General features: G+C 41.7%; 2 protein-coding genes across 3 annotated transcripts in view; both read left to right on the top strand.

Annotated features, from left to right (window-relative positions):
* Positions 1–13,256, top strand: part of LOC129758056 (protein tweety-2) — a 216,479-nt gene extending 203,223 nt beyond the window's left edge. The window contains 4 exon segments of the mRNA XM_055755485.1: positions 11,828–12,225; positions 12,289–12,573; positions 13,129–13,216; positions 13,218–13,256. Of these exon segments, the coding sequence (XP_055611460.1) occupies positions 11,828–12,225; positions 12,289–12,573; positions 13,129–13,216; positions 13,218–13,256 (810 nt within the window).
* The window catches only part of LOC129758055 (alpha-protein kinase 1-like), a 115,300-nt gene continuing 108,882 nt past the window's right edge, over positions 13,158–19,575 (top strand). The window contains exons 1-2 of one of the 2 annotated variants that reach the window (XM_055755483.1): positions 13,158–13,299; positions 13,444–14,525. In XM_055755483.1, coding sequence (XP_055611458.1) covers positions 13,566–14,525 — 960 coding nt within the window. In that variant the 5' untranslated portion in view covers positions 13,158–13,299; positions 13,444–13,565. Of the gene's footprint in view, positions 13,300–13,343; positions 14,526–19,575 lie in introns of those variants that run through there. The other variant, XM_055755482.1, reaches the window with a different exon arrangement.

Genomic DNA, 19,575 nt, shown 5'->3' with positions numbered 1-19,575 from the left:
TTCCTTTCTTAATTAGAACTTCTACCCGGTTCGTCACACTTAGGCTAAAGTTGAGTAGAGCTACAAGGCGTACTGCTGCAACAAATAACACAACAAAAAAGTCGCATTTCTTTCCTAGGAGAGCAACTTTTTATCCATAAGAAAATGAAGACGGTGATTTATGAATGAAAATATGGCCAGCAGAGTCAACAACCTGGCCAAGTGAGTGAGTGTGTTTGTATGCGGTAAGATTTTAATGACGCTCTCGAAAGTGCTGGTGCACAATTTTGCATGGGACATGCACATTTTAAACGTAACTACATATGCTGCTGCGGCTGATAGAACGAACTTATATGAAGAACGGGGGCACACTTATTACGGTGGGGCAGAATGACTGGTACAAGTTTCGGAGAAAGATAAAAACCAGACTGCTCGAGTAAATCTGGAACATGTGCCAGGCTCTGGCTGCAAGACGACGTCGGACAGCTCTGGTCGGTCTCGAATAATGAAAAGAATTATTATTTCGAGGGAACTTCCCGTTGACATTTGAAAATTACTCTTACTGCAACCAATCGGGTTGCAATTTTCATTGCAACATGACAATGTCAGTTTCTAATTGATTGCGAATGGTCGGATGGTTTGAATTAGAATTTGAAACCTAACTTGGAAAAAATGAAACCTATCTACCGAAGTTAGGTCAGAAACAAGGGCCTTAGGCCATATCCAGAACGATCACATGAGATTAAAGTTAATTTAAAATTATACACGGAGAAAAAGTATGGTATTTCTAACTATAATCCGCTTATATTCAATCATAAATCTGATTGATTCTCGACCAACTGTAATTTTCAAAAATTTCAACAATACATATAATAGACAATCTGATTGATTTCGTACACTCAACAATATATAAATAATGCATTTAATAATGCGGTTGTATGATTAATTTTGTGCATTCAACCATAAATATAATAAATTCAACTATTATGTACGATTGATGCCATACATTCAATAATAATTATAATAGATTGAACTATAATTATATGAATGTTTCAATAATGAACAAGATAAATTCAACTATAACAATATGATTGATTTAATTATAAATATGATAGATTCAATTTTTTTTTTCTATGGTTGATTCAATGAGGTCAACTTTAAATATTGTAAATTTAAATTCTGTTTATCTTAAGATGCGTCTAAATGAATTGAAAATCTGATGTTTGTATATAAATACTGAATTGATTGTTTGTATTAATCGTTAAAACTGATAGATCATGTAAAATAGCATAAGATCACATGTCTTGAATTACGTCTTATTGCTGACTCTTTGGTTTACGAAAGAACTGCGACGACTTAAGACGGCAAAGAGAAATCACCATAAACTCAAATCTTCCCAAAACAAAGGATGTATATCAAAGATTGAACTCCGCTTATTAAAAAAGCCAGTAAACGTTGTTACCAAAATTATCTCTTTGGAGTACAACGTATCCTCAAATCCAACCCAAAATCGGTTTGAAGGCATGTCAAAAAAAATCAACGGAATGAACCCGGTATTCCAACTCAAATGTTTCTAGATGGCAACACTGCGAACCCTGATTGTGGAATCAGTGATTTCTTTGCTCAAATATTCTCGAGAGCTTTTGTTACTGCTTCAACATCCCCAGAACCTGTGAAGACCGCTGTCAGATATGGGTTTACCATCTACTTGTATTAAACGATTAATGTCTGTTTTACTGACTCCTGCGAGAGTCATCTTTAAAACATCTTTGGACAGAGTCACCTTCCCTTCACTGTGGAAGGAAGCTTACATGTTTTCGGTTAAAAAAAAAGGGTATCAACAACTATAGAGGAATCTCCACTTTATGTGTAATTTTTCAAACTGTTCGAATGGATCTGATTTTCTCGTACTGTAAGCAATATTCTTCAATCGATCAGCTTGGATGTATGACCAAACGTTCCAAGACAACTAACCTGTTGTCCTTCACCTCCTATATGGCGATAGTTTGGCTACTTAGTCTCAAACCGACGCCATTTATACCGATTAGTCAGCAGCATTTTATAAGGGGAACCACGATATTGCCATTGGTAAGCTTGGACGCTTAGGATTCTGTGGACCTTTACTTGGCTGGCTCCGCAGTTATATTACTGGACGTTAATCGACAGTTCGCACAGGAAACTCTAAACCCCGCCAGTTCCCTGTCTCCTCCGTATGCCCCAAGGTGGTCACCTAGGACCAATCATCTTCTTAATCTATTTTAACGATGTGCTCACATTCCTCGACGGCCCGAAACTTTGTTATACTGATGATCTTAAACTGTACTACACCATAAACGGTCAGGACGACATTGATTTCCTGCAAAACCAGTTCAATCCTTTCGCATACTGGTGTAAATGTGCAGTCATCAGTATCTCACGAAGACGGCGCCCTTTTTGCGCGGAGTACTTCTTAGGAGATGAGTCCATTCTGCGGGTGGACATATCAATGATCGTAATATTCGACCGTAAGCGTCAGTTCAAAGCCAAGGACTTCAAGGATGTAAAAAGCCTGTATTTCAGCATAGTTCTATCCATTCTCGAATACGCATCAGCTGTCTGGTATTCCTACTACCAGAACCAGGCTTGGCAAAAGTCATCGTCATGAGGCGTGAAGCTGTGACTGTGAAGCCTCTTGGTCCGTCAAACTCAATTGACTGTTCCTTAACGACCAGTCACTTCGTTTGCCAGTCATTCATTCCCCATTCATTTGAAGCTAAAATAATAACCTAGTCAAGCAATCGCATTCAAACGACCGATGACGAAAAAGAAACGCATTTATTATTATTGTTGCTCCTGCCAGAAAGCTCGTTTTCTGTTTTTTATTGCTATTGTTGCTCTCTGCCAGCAAGTCGTTCAATTAGTTGTACCTGCCGTCAGCAGCCGATCGAAGTGTGAAGAGATTTGCCAGTCACTCTCAGGAGAAATTTTGACCATGTGTAGGAGCTTCGCCAGTCGATGATGGAGAAATGTTGATTGTTGTCGTGCTTTATCCGTCATGCGAGTAGTGAGGCTCCGTCAATTGAGAACAGTGCCAGTCGTTCGATGAAACAAAACTAGTTGGGTCAAGCGTGACGGGCGAAATTGACCATCACTGACCAGAACGATACCGAGTGGCTCGAGGCTATCAAGCAGTACTTTTTGCGTTATGCCCTCAGACACCTAAATTGGCATGACCCGTTTCACCTGATGATTCACATCGATGTCGTCTCATAGCCATAGATACACCAAGAAATGCAACATGAGCCTCTTTCGTCGCCAATCTTTTGACATCGCGAATCGATTGCCCCACGCTCCTGGAAGTGTGCGACCCCATGGAGTAAGAAGCTAAGATCTTCGATTGTATATATACATCCGATTGAAAAACTATAGAGCCAATGTTTAGTGCTTTCATCGGTGTTATGAAAACGTTCAACCGCTTCCCAAGCTCTTCGACTTCGACGTTTCGAGGGACGTTTTCCGAAGAAAAGTTATAAGTTTATTGAGAAATCGTTAATAAGATGTACTTGTGTAAATTTTAGTTTAATTTTAAGTCATCATTTGGACCTATACTTGGGTTGTTGTTTAAATAAATAAACTAAGATCTTTGGAATTTGAACGAAAGGAATAAAACAAGAACACAATTTTAATGTCTAAGGAAGAAATGTTGACTGACCCGGCATATTTGAACCAGTCATGTTATGGATAACGAGCAAATTGTGTTCTAAGTATTATTTTCCTGGTGGACAATAAAGCGAAACTATCGCGAGAGCTATGTAATCAACATACATCCATAGATCAACAGAGTTCTTGGCACCGGAATTAAAGCCACCGTGACTATAATGCCTTTGAAGAATCTTCTCGAAGAACCTCAATAAGTGCATCCTGGATCCTCAGAGCTTGGAAAACGGCACTGAACAACGCCTGAGAGTCGGCAAAATCTAAAAATGATGCCTCATTTATATCCATCAATAACCCAAACTAGACATGCGTAAACTTGCTTCGGAAAAATGTGATTTAATCTTTGTTTCAATCATTACGTCAATGCGCACACAACGAAGAGAACAGTTCTGCATTGGTGACTTTGAAGCAGAAATGACAATGTGCCTGATTTTTCAGGATTAGCCTGATTTTCGAGGCTCAGCCTGACAACCTGATAAGCCATATAATTTCCCCGATTTTTTAAAATATTCCCGATTTTGCGTGATTTTTGCAAATTTGATGAAAAATGGGTAGTAAGGAACTAGAAAGTACCATTGTTGAAATGCAAATGTTAAGCGATGGCCAAAAAAAGATGATCACTTTGAGCGAAATTTCCGTTATTTTAACGTAGCTTGATTTCTCCTGATTTTTATTTGACCAGTTCCCTGATATTTGAAAAAAAAAAAAATGTTGGCAAACCTACTTCGAGGCATCGCAGAAATAAATTCACACACAGTGATGTCAACCTTTCAGATTTTTTCTGGATCTTTCAGACTTTTTGGACTTTCCCCAGACATTTTTTAGGTTTCCAGGCTACCAGACTTTTTGTCATTTCTCCCAGACATATCCAGACTTATAAGTTTGGACATGATTTTTTTTACAAAACAGTGTAAATTCAAAATATTCGTTGTAAATTCTCAGGAAATGATTCGAATTAGTAATTGATAAGTGAGGAATACTACGAATAAACAGGGAGTTCAGCATAGGACGAAGAACTGCCGACTACACTACATTGGTCTCAGGCATTGATACACTCATCGCAGTCGACACATTGTGACTATGTGTCAACTTACATAGATTTTTGTAATTTGTCCCTCAAATGAACACTAGTGTTTCACATCTAACAAAAACATAGAATCGCAATATGTGGCGGCACATAAGGGTCAAATGTGGTACAAATAAACGGTATAAAATTCGGCATTCAAAGGCTATATTAAAGACATATAAGTTTAAAAAACTTTTCTGCTGTTAAAAGTTTTAATTTTCCTTTCTTTTTGTTAAAAAAAACTAGAATTATACTTAAACACGTAAAACTTGGAAAGCCAATTTTCGTACAATATTCAGAAATTTTTCAAAAAAATCACTTGGACAGTCCGATACACAAAAAATCCCCTCCAACATAACTCTTCTCGTTTTCCGGGATGAAGGGATGAATCAATCGCATAGGATGAAGAAAAAACAGTAATCCGGAATCGAAATTTCCCCGCTGACAGCTTCAAGTCATTTGTGTTTATTTGCTAAAAAATGAATCTCAGCATTAAAGCCTATTTCAAAGAGAATCTGGTCGGATAAAATAGATCATTTCTCCGCAAAGAAATAACGTACAACAAAAGTAAAAAAATGATTGGACCTGAGTCGGGATTTTATTCGTATATTTTCCCGTCTCATGTCCAATAATTATTCCTTAGACGCAGTACTCTATCGTTTTGATATTGCTGGCAGCAATTTGTGTAGTTGCGGCAAAGGTTACCATGACATCGAGCATATTGTTTGGTCGTGTGAGGTACACCTTGTCGCCAGAACGAATTTCATAGACTCCCTTCGGGCCCGAGGAAAACTACCTGACGTTCCAGTGAGGGATGTAATGGCTGTGCTTGACTTGGACTACATTTTCGAAATTTACCTTTTCCTCAAAGCTATCGATCTACGTCTATAATTCTTTTTATTTTAATTTTTCCCTTTCTATCTTCCTTTTTCTTTTAAATAAAATTGCTAAGCTAAGAAAAACATTGTAAATACAATAAAAAATGAGTTTGGCTCCTTAAAACCTCAAGGTATGAGCCGTGTCAAATTAAGAAATATCAAAAAAAAAAGTTTTTTTTTTGTTTCGATTATAGTCGTTTTACCATCTTTATGGCATTCGCGACTTTATCAACGTTACAGTAAAGTAAAAATGTCATTTTGTAGGGCTTTTATTGCACTTTTAGGAAAAAAATACATAAAAATCATTCGTCAGCTAATCGGATGGATTTTTGAACTTTTTCTTTGATACCACCCATCATTTTCTGCACTGTACTGCTGGTAACCTCATTCGCCATCTTGTTCCACCACTTTTCCATTTGAGCGGGTTTTTTTTCATCCCGGCTGTAGTGGCAGCTTGTCAGGTCCGGCCAGAACTTCACCGGACCTTTGTGAGAACGAATGAATGGCAAAACCTTCTTCTGGAGACATTCTTCTTTGTAAACATTTCCATTCATTGTGTCCCCAGTGATGAAAATCTTAGTCTTCTTCCCACAACTACAGATCCCTTGCCAAATCATCAACTTACGAGCAAATTTATCTGCGAAAACAAACATGAATGTACCCGCAACATTCCCTTTACGCTTCGCAAGGTAAAATTTGTTACCGGGTATTTGTCCAAAATCCATTTTGACGTAAGTTTCGTCGTCCATCAAAATGCATCCGTTGTATTTGGTCAAAACTTTCTCGTACAACTTCCTTGCCCTGGTTTTGGCAACCAGGTTTTGTTTCAGCGTCCTGTTGGGGTGTTTGCTTCCATGATACGACCGCAAGCCTTCTCGCAAATAAATTCGTCGAGCTGTACTGTGTTTGATCGTCTTGAAATTTGTGATTCCAGGATTATTGTGAACTGATCGAATTACCTTTGCTCGCAGCTTCCGGTCATATGTTCCACTTTTACGCCTGGTTTGCTCGATCCACCGTAAGGGTCTTCCGGCAACGTTGCAGCACCGAATTTACAGTCGATTTTGGATATTTCAGGAATTTAACGATCTTTACCCCTGACCACGTCAGATTCTCTACGTGAGTGTGCAGAATTTTCTCTCGCCTTTCGCGTTCCATCGCCGATAACTTTTGACTGACTGCTTCAATCTTGATGAAATTTTCACCACTAAGTCATTCGAATCAAAACACTGTCAATAGATTCGCCATGTGACAACTAGGGGCGCTGCAGTAAATGAAAAGATGCGACCAGATTCTATGTGAAACAGACTTTAATATACGGAATTTTCGGTCTGGCACATGTGGACACTGGTTTTGCAATTGGAAACAAGTTGGAAATTTCTGTATTATCAGAGTGATTGTTGAGCGTATGACTGTCTCATAAATGTTACATAACAAAACACTCCTCCTTACCAAACTACGTTTCGCTTGTTCAATATGGTATAAGAGCTGAATAGACTAAGGTCAGCACTGCCAAGACTCCCCGACGAACTAAAAGGTCGTTTTTCCGCTCTCTATCGCAACGGTAGCCAAGAAAAAACTTTAATTACCCTAACCCGAATTTTCAGCAGAGTCATAAGTCCAAGTTCGTCAAAAATGTGCCTCACTGGTGTATTGTTCCATACGTCCCAGCCACAGCGTTCATATGTAAGTCCCGAACGTTTGCTGCAACCGGCGTGAGTCCAAAAAAGCTACATTGGACCAACACACGACGGGAAGATGTAAGTCGCGGGACCCAAGGATTGCCAGCCTAACTGAGAGAAGATGACTGGATTACAGCCGGAATAGATTGGCCCCATCGGCGAGGGGAGTATCTAAGGTTGTTATGGAAGCGTCATTCATCGGCGGGAAATACCCGCGGAGTAGAGTAGTTCTCGGCATCGGGCGAGCCATCGTTTCGTCGATCGCTCCACGAACTAGTTGAGAGTAAGTCGGGACGCCAGGTTTATTGAGCTGGGAGACGGTTCGGAGCAGTCGGTGAAAATAGATAAGTCCGAAGAAGGAGATGAATAGTTGGTGGAACTCCCGATCCCAGTACCCGCAGCCCGCAGCCCGAGGTTCTTGATGAAGCGGATTGTGTTCGTGCTAGTTCTTCGTCTGTATTCGAAGGTTTATCCGATGCAGTTTCGGGGTCCGACGAAGATCAGATTTAGGAGAAGCAGACACTGCGGCGTCCAGTGTTAGCAACCTGCGGAGTTTCGCCTGCTCGTTATGGTGACTTCGTGATTGGTGTTGCTAGGGACGAAATCGAAGAACCGTCGGATTATCGAGAAGCGCTGCAGTGCCCTGACTGGAAAGCAGCGATGGATTTGGAGTAGGAATTTCATCTCATCGAACAAAGCATGGCATTAGGTTCAGTTACCGGAATGCAAGAATACTGTTGGGTCACGCTGGATGTTTAATTTTAAGCGGAACGAGGCCGGTGGACATCGTTAAACTCGAAGCCAGACCTGTAGCCCAGGGCTACAGCCAGCGCTACGGACGGTTACGAGACTGGAAACATTTCTAGCGATTCAAATCAAAGCGGGTAAATGTGGAATGCTGATCAAACAATGCGACGTGAAGACCGCCTATTTACATGACACAGTCGAAGAGGAGATACTCATGCGGCAGTTTTCCGAATACGTCAACTTCGAGAAAAAGAAGCTTGTCTGAAAACTCCTCAAGTCAATCTACGGGTTCAAACAGTTGGCACGCTGCTGGAACCAAGCGCTCCATAAGGTTCTAGTTGCAATTGGATTCAACCAGTGTCAATCGGATATGTGCCAATACATTTGACGATCATCAGGTGTCATCATGTTGTCGATATAGGTACGTTGATGTTGGCACAATCTCGGCACGGTAAAGCAATTTCTGGGGCACGAAGATCATCGAGAGAACGGTTAATACAGTCTGCAGTTGACGGGCTATATCAAGACCAAGTTCAAAAAGTTCAGTTTCGAAGACTGCAGGCCATCAAGATCATAAAGGCGGGGGGATACGTATTACCACAGAAGTCTCATCGTTGCTCTATTGTACGTTGCATTGAACGCTAGGCCGGACATTGATTGTTTCTCTTTTGGACCGGAATGTTAGTGCACCGACTGAAATGGATTGGACAGCCGCAAAATGCGTAGTTCGTAATTTGAAAGACACGATGGAACTACGGTTGAGATTCGAGCCTGGTAAAGAATGGGGCTCATCGGCTATTCGGACATTGGGCGGGAGAAGATCCACTACTGGTTTCCTGTTCTTTTACGGAAGTGGTCCTATCACCTGGGCAAGCCACCGCCTATCCTGTGTGAGCTTGTCCTTCATGGAAGCCGAGTATTTGGCACTGAGTGAAACGTGCCAGGAAATCCTGTGGCTTCGACGTTTGATGGCAGACTTCAGTGAGATATTTGAAGACAACCAAAGTTTCCTATCTTTTATACGAGCTGGCATCAGGGACATGGTAGATCGAGAAGAAGTTGTCTGGGTCTATTGTCCATCGGAACCAGATCCTAGCCGACATCCTTACGAAGCCTTTAGGTGTTACAAGTACCGAATGCTGATGAGATTTTTTTTATTAGCTGATGACCCAGGGGGTAAATCCTTTTTACGGATTGCAATCCAAGGCAGGGCGAGCCACCGCGTCCCCTCAGTTTGCTACTCTGGGTCCATGGGTGCAATTGGACGACTCATGATACAATGCTAAGGAGCATTCCCAAGCAACCAAAAGTCACATATTTACTTGAATGAAGGCATTGAAAGTTACATATTGGCTGACAAAGAGAATCAACTGCCCAATTTCCTTTAGTGAACTTTATGTACTCATTAATGAACTTGTAAGTTGCAAAAGTGATTTATATGTACGTTGTATGTGACTTGTTTTGCCCAATTCCCATTAGTGAAATATATGTGCTCATTAACGAACTTGAAAGCTGCAAAAGTTATCTATACGTACGTTATACGGGACTTAAGTCACATAAAGGGCACAAAAGTGCTCAATACGGGATTCGGTAAGTCACATAAAGGGCACAAAAGTGCTCAAACGGGATTTGATAAGTCACAAAAAGTGCGTTGATGTGCTTTCAAAATCAAATCACCACTTCGAGTTTTAGTTTCAGTAAGAACAACGTCTAGGCGTGGTCTCGTGGTAGCGTGTTCGATTCTCACCACGAAGGTCGGGGTTCGATCACCAAGCCGGGCAAGTTTTTTTTCAATAAGTAATTTTGTACTTGAGTTATGATGCGATATATGTAGGAAATGTAGGAAATGTAGGAAAGAAGCAATTGAGCAATTTGTCGAGTTTGGAATCCAGCGCGTGGCATCATGGCGGCACCGGTACAGAACACAGTAAATAATCAAAAGAAGGTGATATGAACCGAAGCCAACGGTTCAGTTGAGATAGAGAGAATTTTTTTTGCTCATTTTGCGATTTTTTGGAAGCTGAATTAAGAGGCCGCTAGAAGCTGAAAAGAAGAATATTAAGACTTGTTTTGGAACTTGAAAGTATCAATAACAACTTAAATTTTGAGCTGCATAGAACGTACTGTATATCAATGATGGGGCTGTGTAAGCGTTTTTGTACCCGTTTTATGGGACTTTTGGTTGCTTGGGTTGTAGCCCCTACGCCATATAATCCACCTGGGGCCGCTTGACCTTTTTTCCCACCTCAAACTGTTTAGCACACTTTCAAGGCAATCCTCGTTTCCGAATCCTCTGTCAGCAAATACCTCATTCCAACACAACTCTTCCTCTGACGAGCTAGGACCCGACATCTCATCGTGTTAAAAGAGGTCCCCATTTAGCGCAGCTACTAACTTTGTGGATCTAGTCCAGGAAGTCCAGAAACACAAAGCGGGTTGCCGCTGACACTTTCTCTGTTTAAACATGCGGGTCAGCAGACAAGCCTCCTAAGTCACCACTCAGCGCAACTACTCAATTTTCAAGTCGGGTGCTTTACTCCCTGATGCGCAAATCGAGCTGTAGACCGTCTTCATCTGGTCGCACTCGCGGTTCAGACGCAACACATCTCGAAATGCGTGTCGAACCCTGACACCTCCGGCATACTGTGCCTCACTGACACTGACGTGTTTAAAACGTCTCTAAGTGATTGGCCCACCATTGGCCACCACTTTGCGCATCTGCTCGTTTTGCGAGTCGGGTCTATACCCACCGAAACGCAAAACGAGTTGGCGCATTTCAGGGCCATGACCCCCCGAACGCGTGTTGGACCCTCACACTCACACTCGGGTGCTGGTACCTAAGTACCCGGGAGCGCTATTTCTTCCGCGCGGAATTGCCGGACCCGTTGACGGCCTCCAGTGGGTTTAGTGATAGTTCTCTTAGCCGTACATCTGCAATACGCCGGACTTGCAGACACGTTCCCGCCCTGAACCACGAGGAGGTGGAACTACCAGCTCAGAGCGAATGCTGGTGGACATGATCGAACTGACACACTAGGAGCTTTGGTCGCTGAGGGGGAGTGTGGACGAAATCATCAACCACTACAACACATTCTTGTCGTACCTTGTTTACTTGTTTGCATCTCCACACGAAACGGTTCGTTATTCTTTTGTAATACCAGTCGCCTTTGATACTTTGTCGAATAAAGACTCTATTATATTTCTTCGCTAATAAGAGTCGGGAGTTTATTTCTACTCGAAAGTTCCTTTTCAGTCCGCGTTTCTCTGGGGATTCGCGTATCCGCCTTTAGTAAGAAGTGGAAAAGGTTTTGTTTTAACTCTGTACATCTCTGCACTCAGGCTGCACAGGCCTTCTTTAGTTTAGGTCAGAAGAGGCTTTCCGGTACGCATGAGCTAAGTACCAGATCGTGCTACCACTAGCACATGGTTTACTTGAAATGGAACTGATTGAGTGGTGAAAAGGCTAAAGTTTGCTCATAAGTTCGAGACAGTGATTTGAACGTGAAAATAATCACGAGGTCGCTGGACACTTATTCAAATTAAGCCAAACAGATACCCATAGTATTTTTGGAGCTATCCACTCGGTTCAAGTATGATATCATTGGTTTAATATTATGTACCTAAACGGTCTAAAGGGATGACTTTTGGAACTTTTTGTCTCTATTCTGAAGTACAACTTCATCTGAAATATTTTATTTGCCATTTGAAACAAACGAAGAAAACGTTATTCAACATCAAATACCTGTTACTAAAACCCAAATTTCTCCATCTCTCCACAGCAAAAGCTCAAAGACGTCCAGTACACGTACTGCAGCTCGGTCGGCACCAACCGGTACGTACTGCGGTTGAACGAATCCAAGGACTACGTCGACCGGGCCAAGGAATCGCTCGAAACGGTGACCCGCATCGCGATGGATCTCTATCCCCGGTTCGAGCTCAGTTCCAAGATCAATCGGCTCAACGGGGAACTGGACGACAGCAAGCGGCAGCTGATTGCCCTGTCGGCGATGGCCGATCGACGCACCGTCATGGAGCACTATGCCGACGCTACCCGGGGACTTTGCGAGGCGGGTTTGCTGGGGCTGACGCTGATGCTGCTGGCCAGCTTAGTATCGGCCGCCATTCTGAGCCTGCTGGTCTGCGTCGATTCGCACACCTGGATTTATCTCACCAAGAAGTAAGATTTCTGTAAATTTATGTTATTAATTGTTATTAATATTTAAATTTTTGCAATCAACAGACGCCCGTACGAGGACAAATCGGAAACGACGCCGCTTTTCCCGGCCAGTACGGCTACGGCCTCACCATCGGCACCGATCAGTTCCGGCACAATGACGGTCAACCGGACATTGCTCCATGCGCAGATCACCACCGGAAATGGGACGACCGCCGGTGGCGCTAGTGGAGCCGGTCTGATTGCCAGCAGCGGCCGCAACGGCACCGCTCACGGATTGCGCGGGTTGGCATCGTACAGTGGCGATGAATCGCCCCCACCCGATTATAATGTTGTGGTGCATGACAACAGGCATGGCTTCTTTTTTAGTATTTTTAGTTTCTAGTTTTAGCTCATTGGGCTGTATTCTTAGATGATCTCGATAGCTGTTGTCTGTGATCTGAATTTTCTTTTTCAAACACATGCGTTTAATGCTTTGAGTCTCACGAACTACTGGATTACACTCATGGATGATGGTAACGAAGCCTTCCGATAGGAAGCAATAGCATCATGGAACATGCTGTATCACCCCCAGGAGAAAAATGCAGGAATTTTCTTAAAATAATTATTTATGTTAGATAAACGAACGTATTTGTTATATTTTTCGTTAACTTACGTCATGTCTTTATTTGGAAACTACTCCACAAGACTTCTGTATTGAGTAGATCCATTGTTTAGTTTCAGAATGTAAATGTTTTTGGCTAGATTTTGAAACTTTAAGTTGCAAAACACTGTACACAAACACTTTTACAAACATGCGTCACAGAACTGTATCAGATTACAAACACTTTTCCAATTTGAGAGAAAAGACATATCTTAATCTATCATGATCGTTTTCTAATGTTGTTTTCTATCATCAAAAAACAGAGCCTCCGGCCATCATACCCTCGGACGATTACCTTCGCAGCATTCGTACGTAGCAGGGCCCAACAATGGGAAATACGCCACGCTTAGTAAAACAGTGTAAAACGCTCGAATCGAACGATTTCTACTGAGAATCGCCTGCCTGCAATGTGTCTGCAGGCAGCAATAAGTTAGGTGAGTTCGGCACCAGCACTTCGCATCGCTCTCCGTCTGCTTCCATGACTAACACCAACACCACCACCAATACCACCATCATCTCTAACACCACCAACAACAACTTTACTAACGCAACGCTCCTAACACCCGGTTCGCTTGCAGATAAGAAACTGACAGCTTCTACGGGCGCTCTCTCCGCTTCGGCCGCCTCAGCGATCATCGAAAACGATCCCAGCAAAGATCCGCGGGACATCAGCAACAACGGCTTCAATCGGTTTGATCCTATGTACGTCAGCATCGGGCCGAAAGCGATTCGGAATGTCACTCAAGCCAACAAGTGTGCCACATTGCGGCATGGAGGCCGCTACGGAGGTTCTCTAACAGCCTCCGTTGGTGGAGGAAACCGGGGCACCAGCCCTGGGCCGCTGCTCAAGAACGTCCAACAGCCAATCATAGGACAGAACCAAAGCAGCCTCCATCAGTTCAAACAACCGCAACAGCAGCACACCCAACTTCAAGACAAACCGGATCGTCACAGTCATTCCAATCAACCAAAGCTCAACATTTCAACCGTCTCGAAAGACTACAATCAATCTTACTCGTGTGCAACGCTGCCATACAAGAAACCTAGCGGCTTTACCGAATCTACCGGTACCACAACGACATCGATCCTGAAGAAGGAAAGCAACCTGGACAGCAAGCAACATCAACCGCCACAACCGACCATCTACAGTATCGACACTTCCCATCACCAGCAGCCGCCATCGCAACCGCCGGCAACCACTCAACAGCATCACAGATCACTTTCCAGCACCAATCAGTTGTACCAGGAAACGGGAGCTGGATCAGCATTCGCCAGTCCACCGCCATCGTCTGCCTCAACGGCCACCACCAAGAGCAACATTTCGATCATCAACCAACCACTGCCCGAAATTCCAACTGCCGCCGCTCAAGCCCTGAAGAACAATCAACAACCGCTGTGTGCAGCCACCTTGAACCAGTATCGTTCGTTGCAACGTCCGAGCAAACATAGCTCTCTGTCGGTTAAAGAGCAACAGCAGCAGCAGCAGCACAGCAACTCATCGATGCAACACCATCAACAGCAACAGCAGCAGCAGCAACACCAACAACAGCAGCAACAGCAGCAGTTGCTGCAACATCAGCAACAGATGCAACAACATCAGCAGCAACATTCGCCACAACCACCGCCGCAAATACAGCAGAAACCTTCCATACCACCGAAGGTAAGTTCTGTGTGCTTGCTTGAACACTACATTCTTTTTTAACGATGTACTATCATCCAAACACCTTTCTCAATTTTATCTACGTCGTATAACCGATCAATGAAGAACTAATAAATAACATTTGCGTCGTTCAACTGATGAACGTTTAGCCTCAAATGCGAATTTTAGGGTTTCAAGTAGAGATGTACCGAATAGTGGTATTCGGCGAACGGCCGAATACCGAATAGTGACCTTTTCAACTATTCGGCCAAACGAATATTCGGCCAAACGAATATTATTTGGTTTATGGAGAATTCTGGATATATCAAGAAGTATAATCGATTTATAATCCTATTTAAAGTGAAAAACGCTTAATGCTTATGCTTATGCTTATGCTTATGATACATACACAGCCAGATCTTGTCAGCATCCCGGTGAGTAGTAAAAGTACATTTACTACCCATCTTTACTCGGCCGGGCCCACTGTGCAGTATTAGACGCAGAGACAACTGGATCGCAGGGAGGAAGAAACGTGGACAACAGTACCATACGTTTCCATGATTAGATATTTTTTTTACGTTGGGAGCTTATTTGCTAAAAGAAGTTAGCTCCTGGATTCCGGTCCTTGGTTATTCCTCCTCAAATGGATGGAAATAAGGTTATTTCACACAGAAATTCAAAATTTTTGGCGGAATTTGATTTTTATCTGTTTATTTCAAAAGCTTAAACTTATTAAAGTTATGATGTAAAATTTTGAATTTCTTTGTACCTTATCTCTGGTCATTGACCTTGGATATAGCGCCTTTGCTCGCTCTTGAAAAGAAACATTGATAAAACAGAAAAAAATGTTATTAAAATCTCCATGAAATCCTTTGAAAAAAAAGTTATCTTTTCAAAAGATTTTATGAATTAAAAAACATCTTTCTCGTATACATACCTTTTGTTGAATAAATTTACTTTTTACTCCTTAGAAACTAGTTTTGACATCAATTAAACTAACTAAGATGAGACAAATTATCGGATTCAATTGTCTTACCAAAAAAATTGATTAAATTATTAGGCAAACATTTAATTTCTAAAACTTTATATCCTTCCCTTTCATCATAAAAAAATTATTGTTCAGCAAGCCTTGACTTCTCCACGCCTGATTGCAAAAAAATGAATGAGAATACTAACATAGCGCAACAGCAGATTCTGTAGTATTTTTTCAATTTTTCTTCAAATGTTTTGTTCAGCAAACGGATTCAAACGTATTTCCTGATTTCATTGAAAAACTTTGTTATATAGTTTGAAAAAATTTGAATATGATAATTAATGAAAAAACATGTCACTTAGCTTTATTTCCTGTATGGTTGAGCGCTGGGGCAAACATTTGATTTTTGTTCCGTTCCGTTCTGCAAGCAGATTGGGAGAACGGATGAGACAGTAATGGGGACACAAGAAACCCGGATAGAAGTATTTTCAACATTTCCCAACTTCCCCAACACTATTTTCACTTCCACTATTTTCACAGCTAAAACACAAATATTCGGGGATTTGTCAGATATTTTGCCTTGCGGATGATATTCCAAAACCATAATACTTTTAACACCCCTGATAATTTCACTTCGAACGTTTTCCGGCACCTTGTACTCTTATTCTAGTTCCGTCGGATGGTGGACTTTAATTAGTGTCACTTGAATTTCAATGAAAAGAATAAGTTTTTCAAAAAATTCTACAGACGAAATCGCACAAATTTTCTGCGGACGAAAAAAAAAACGCGTGCGTTGCAACCGAGTCAACGCCTACTTCCTATTTAAAGTGAAAAACGCTTAAAATGTTTTACTGAAACCATAAGTTTTTGGTTATTTTAAAGTTTTTCAACATTACTTTTGGATATTTTTTAAATTATCCAACATCAGTTAAAAAATTTTACAAGTCTGTTTTTGTTCAAATTTAAAAAAATAAATATTCGGCCTATTCGGCCTATTCGGCCGAATACCTAGCTCAACTATTCGGTGAGCCGAATATTCGGCTTAACGGTTTTTTGGTGGTATTCGGCGCCGAATATTCGGCCGACCGAATATTCGGTACATCTCTAGTTTCAAGGGTTCAGAAAAAGATAACTATTTTTTGAAGCTTAATAACTTTTGTGTCTTAGCTTGAATCGAAATGCAGTCTTCGGATGAAATATTTTTCTTGGTTAAAGCTTTAAGAAAAACCATTTTTAAAAGGAATCGGCCGAAGGTGATCAAAGTTATTCATGCAAACTAAATTTTCGTGTTCCTATCGAACAAAATGTCCCAAAATCTCATACAAACTTTAGGCCCGTTGAGCGACCCCTTCCCATCATCCGATATGACCCAAATTTGGCATGAGACCTTGTACTAGGCCTAGGGTCAATTTAAGCCTGTAGCGCTGCAGCGCATAACTTTTTTAAATGTTGGATCATTTGGGGCACTCTAATGACAACCTTTAAAGGGTTGGTTCCATGACGGAATATAGATTCTTGCGGGATAGTTGCATCATTTGAGTCCTCAACCTTTTTTTAGGTTGCCTCTTGAATTAGCTGAATACCTCAGATTTTTCATGTTCGTTACCCCACATGACATCACAAAAGACTACATGAGCATAGGTGAACCAGAGAAAAACGACTCACGAAAAGTCGATGCTAGGAATACCACATCTTGCACAGAAACAAGCAGACCCTTGCATATTTTCTAAGTTGTTCCGAGGTGTCAAATAATTTTTTGTAGAGCAACACGGTCTATGCAGCCTTTTCCTCACACGCTCGATCGACCGATTCGTTCTGCAAAGGATTACGGGCACTGTTCTAGTGTGATGCCAGTTTTCAAACTCCTCAACGTAGAGAGCATCGATTTCGCCTGAAAATCTTACTTCTGTTCGCAACTCGATGATCTTCCAAAAAGTTCCCTGGTCCACCGACTTTCCAGATCCCACTCAATATCTTCCCATTCCAACGACCTATCAGTGGCGTTGCAATAAATTCTAAGGCCATCGCCTTTTCTATGGCTTCACGATTCAACGTTCTCTGATAGATTCCCAGCCCAACGATCTTCTATCTGAAACCGATCCTCTCGGTCGGACGACCTTCCTGCCGGACTCGGACTCTCGGTCGAACGACCTTCCTGCCTGACGAGCTTCTCTGACATCGGTTCGAGGACTTTGAAAAAGCTACAGTTCAATGACCTCGCTGTAAAACTTTACGGTTCCGTGTCCATAGGGAAATCTCCTGTGGTCCGGTTATTTACCTGTACTGCTTTCTCGAGCGAGCTGCCGTCTGCCCAGACGATCACTGCGGGGGAAAACTGACGCAACCGAAGCAAGCGTCTGACGTCTTGCCGAGGAATCCTTATCAGATGAGGTACACTTTTACTAAGGTGGCGCAAGTGGACACACACTATTGTACGTCCGAAATTGACTAACGCTTATTGAGTATGATGAAGGAGGAATACCCACTAGCTCATATCCCACATTCTCCCTCTTCTCTATACAAAAACGAGAAAAAAAATATCGCATCTCATATTCTGTTATTTTCAAATGTTGCATTTTGCGCTAAAACGACAACGCTCTTTGTATCTTCACACACATTTTTTTTGGCAATGTTCAACTTTCAACTATTCAATAGGAATAAAATCTACGTTACAGTTTTTTCCTCCCGGAATGATGTGTTTCGGATTGATGAAAATGATATAATGTAGTTAAACCCGAGTGGTCTCACATAATTAAATTCTCAATAACGTTTAACGATAAAATTATTTGGAGATATTCGGGTGATATGTAGATTATCGTATCAAGCATTAGGTGATAAACGTTTTTTCAATAAATAGGCTCTGAAATACAGCTTTCAACGTTTCATTCCACTCTTGAAAAAAAAGGTTAAGGAGATGAAAACAAATGGATTAAAATCCAAACAAAAGTTTCAACGGCTTTTGAAATCGTAGTTCTTTATTGCAGCAATGTTTTATTAAATAAATTAAACCCTTTCGAAATGTTTATCCTCAATTGATACATTCAGCCCTGTTAACACCAATGTGGTACAAATAAGGTGATGAACAAACACACACACACTATTACAGAATTCGCTATAGTCCTATTTGCCGCTAGTAGTATTCGTGTCACAATTAAGGGCTTTGCACTGACACTTTTTCATTTTGGGAACATTAACCTAAAAAAAGAACGTGTTCGTCGGCCGACTGCTCGATTTTAGCACTGAAATTTTTGGAGGTTAATTGTCCCGTTCTCGTCTGTACACGCCAGTGGGATGTCAGTTAATGTGCGTGAGAAATGTCAAAAACAACTCTATTCAAAAAGTAAAAAGGTAAACAAAGCTTATGTCACTTGCCAGGATGTTTATGTATCCTAGGCGAGAATCGTAAACAGCAGTTAACCATGTTTTTTTTCCTCTAGTTTTCGCTGGTACAGCGATGATGCTTGTTTGTTTGAAAATGCAACTGACGTCACGAATTGTCTTGGTTACGATGTTTACAAAAAAACTTTTAACATTTAGCACGGGATTTCCATCGCCACCTGAGATGTGTATACAGGTTGTGTTAACACCGGCTGTGTCTTTGGTTTGAAAATTAAGATTTATCATCATTTGCTTCTAAGCGTGTATCATTTCAAAACAAAAGAACGTAAACAAACGGAATCGTTTCTGCAACCCAGGCATCCACATCACAGAAAACTATTCACGAAGAAATCCAGCCGGGCTTTCCTTCGCCAAATCCACCTTGTTTTTCATAAAGAAAACCATCGTTTCGGTGAACACCTCGTGCGAACCTTGGCAATAGTCGGTAAAATACATCACCTCGAAAAACAAGCCAGAATCAACTTCTTTCATCTCTCCAGCGAACCACGAAGGACTCACAACTGCAACACTCGAACGAACCATTAGCAACAGAGACGGGTAGGCGGCCCGCTACCCTCAAAGTGTGGACACCAATCAGATCTAGAGAACATCCGAAAATGACGAACACCAGAACGAAAACGCTGAAACCCAAGCCCTGCACCTTGGTAGGAAGTGAAATGCTTCTGATCTGCTTGATACTCCACTGTTACAATCAATGCT

This window comes from Uranotaenia lowii, chromosome 3 (assembly GCF_029784155.1).
Source record: "Uranotaenia lowii strain MFRU-FL chromosome 3, ASM2978415v1, whole genome shotgun sequence".
NCBI classification, from domain to species: Eukaryota; Metazoa; Arthropoda; class Insecta; order Diptera; family Culicidae; genus Uranotaenia; species Uranotaenia lowii.
Note: the sequence above shows the minus strand (reverse complement) of the source record. Positions and strands in the feature narration are given on the sequence as shown.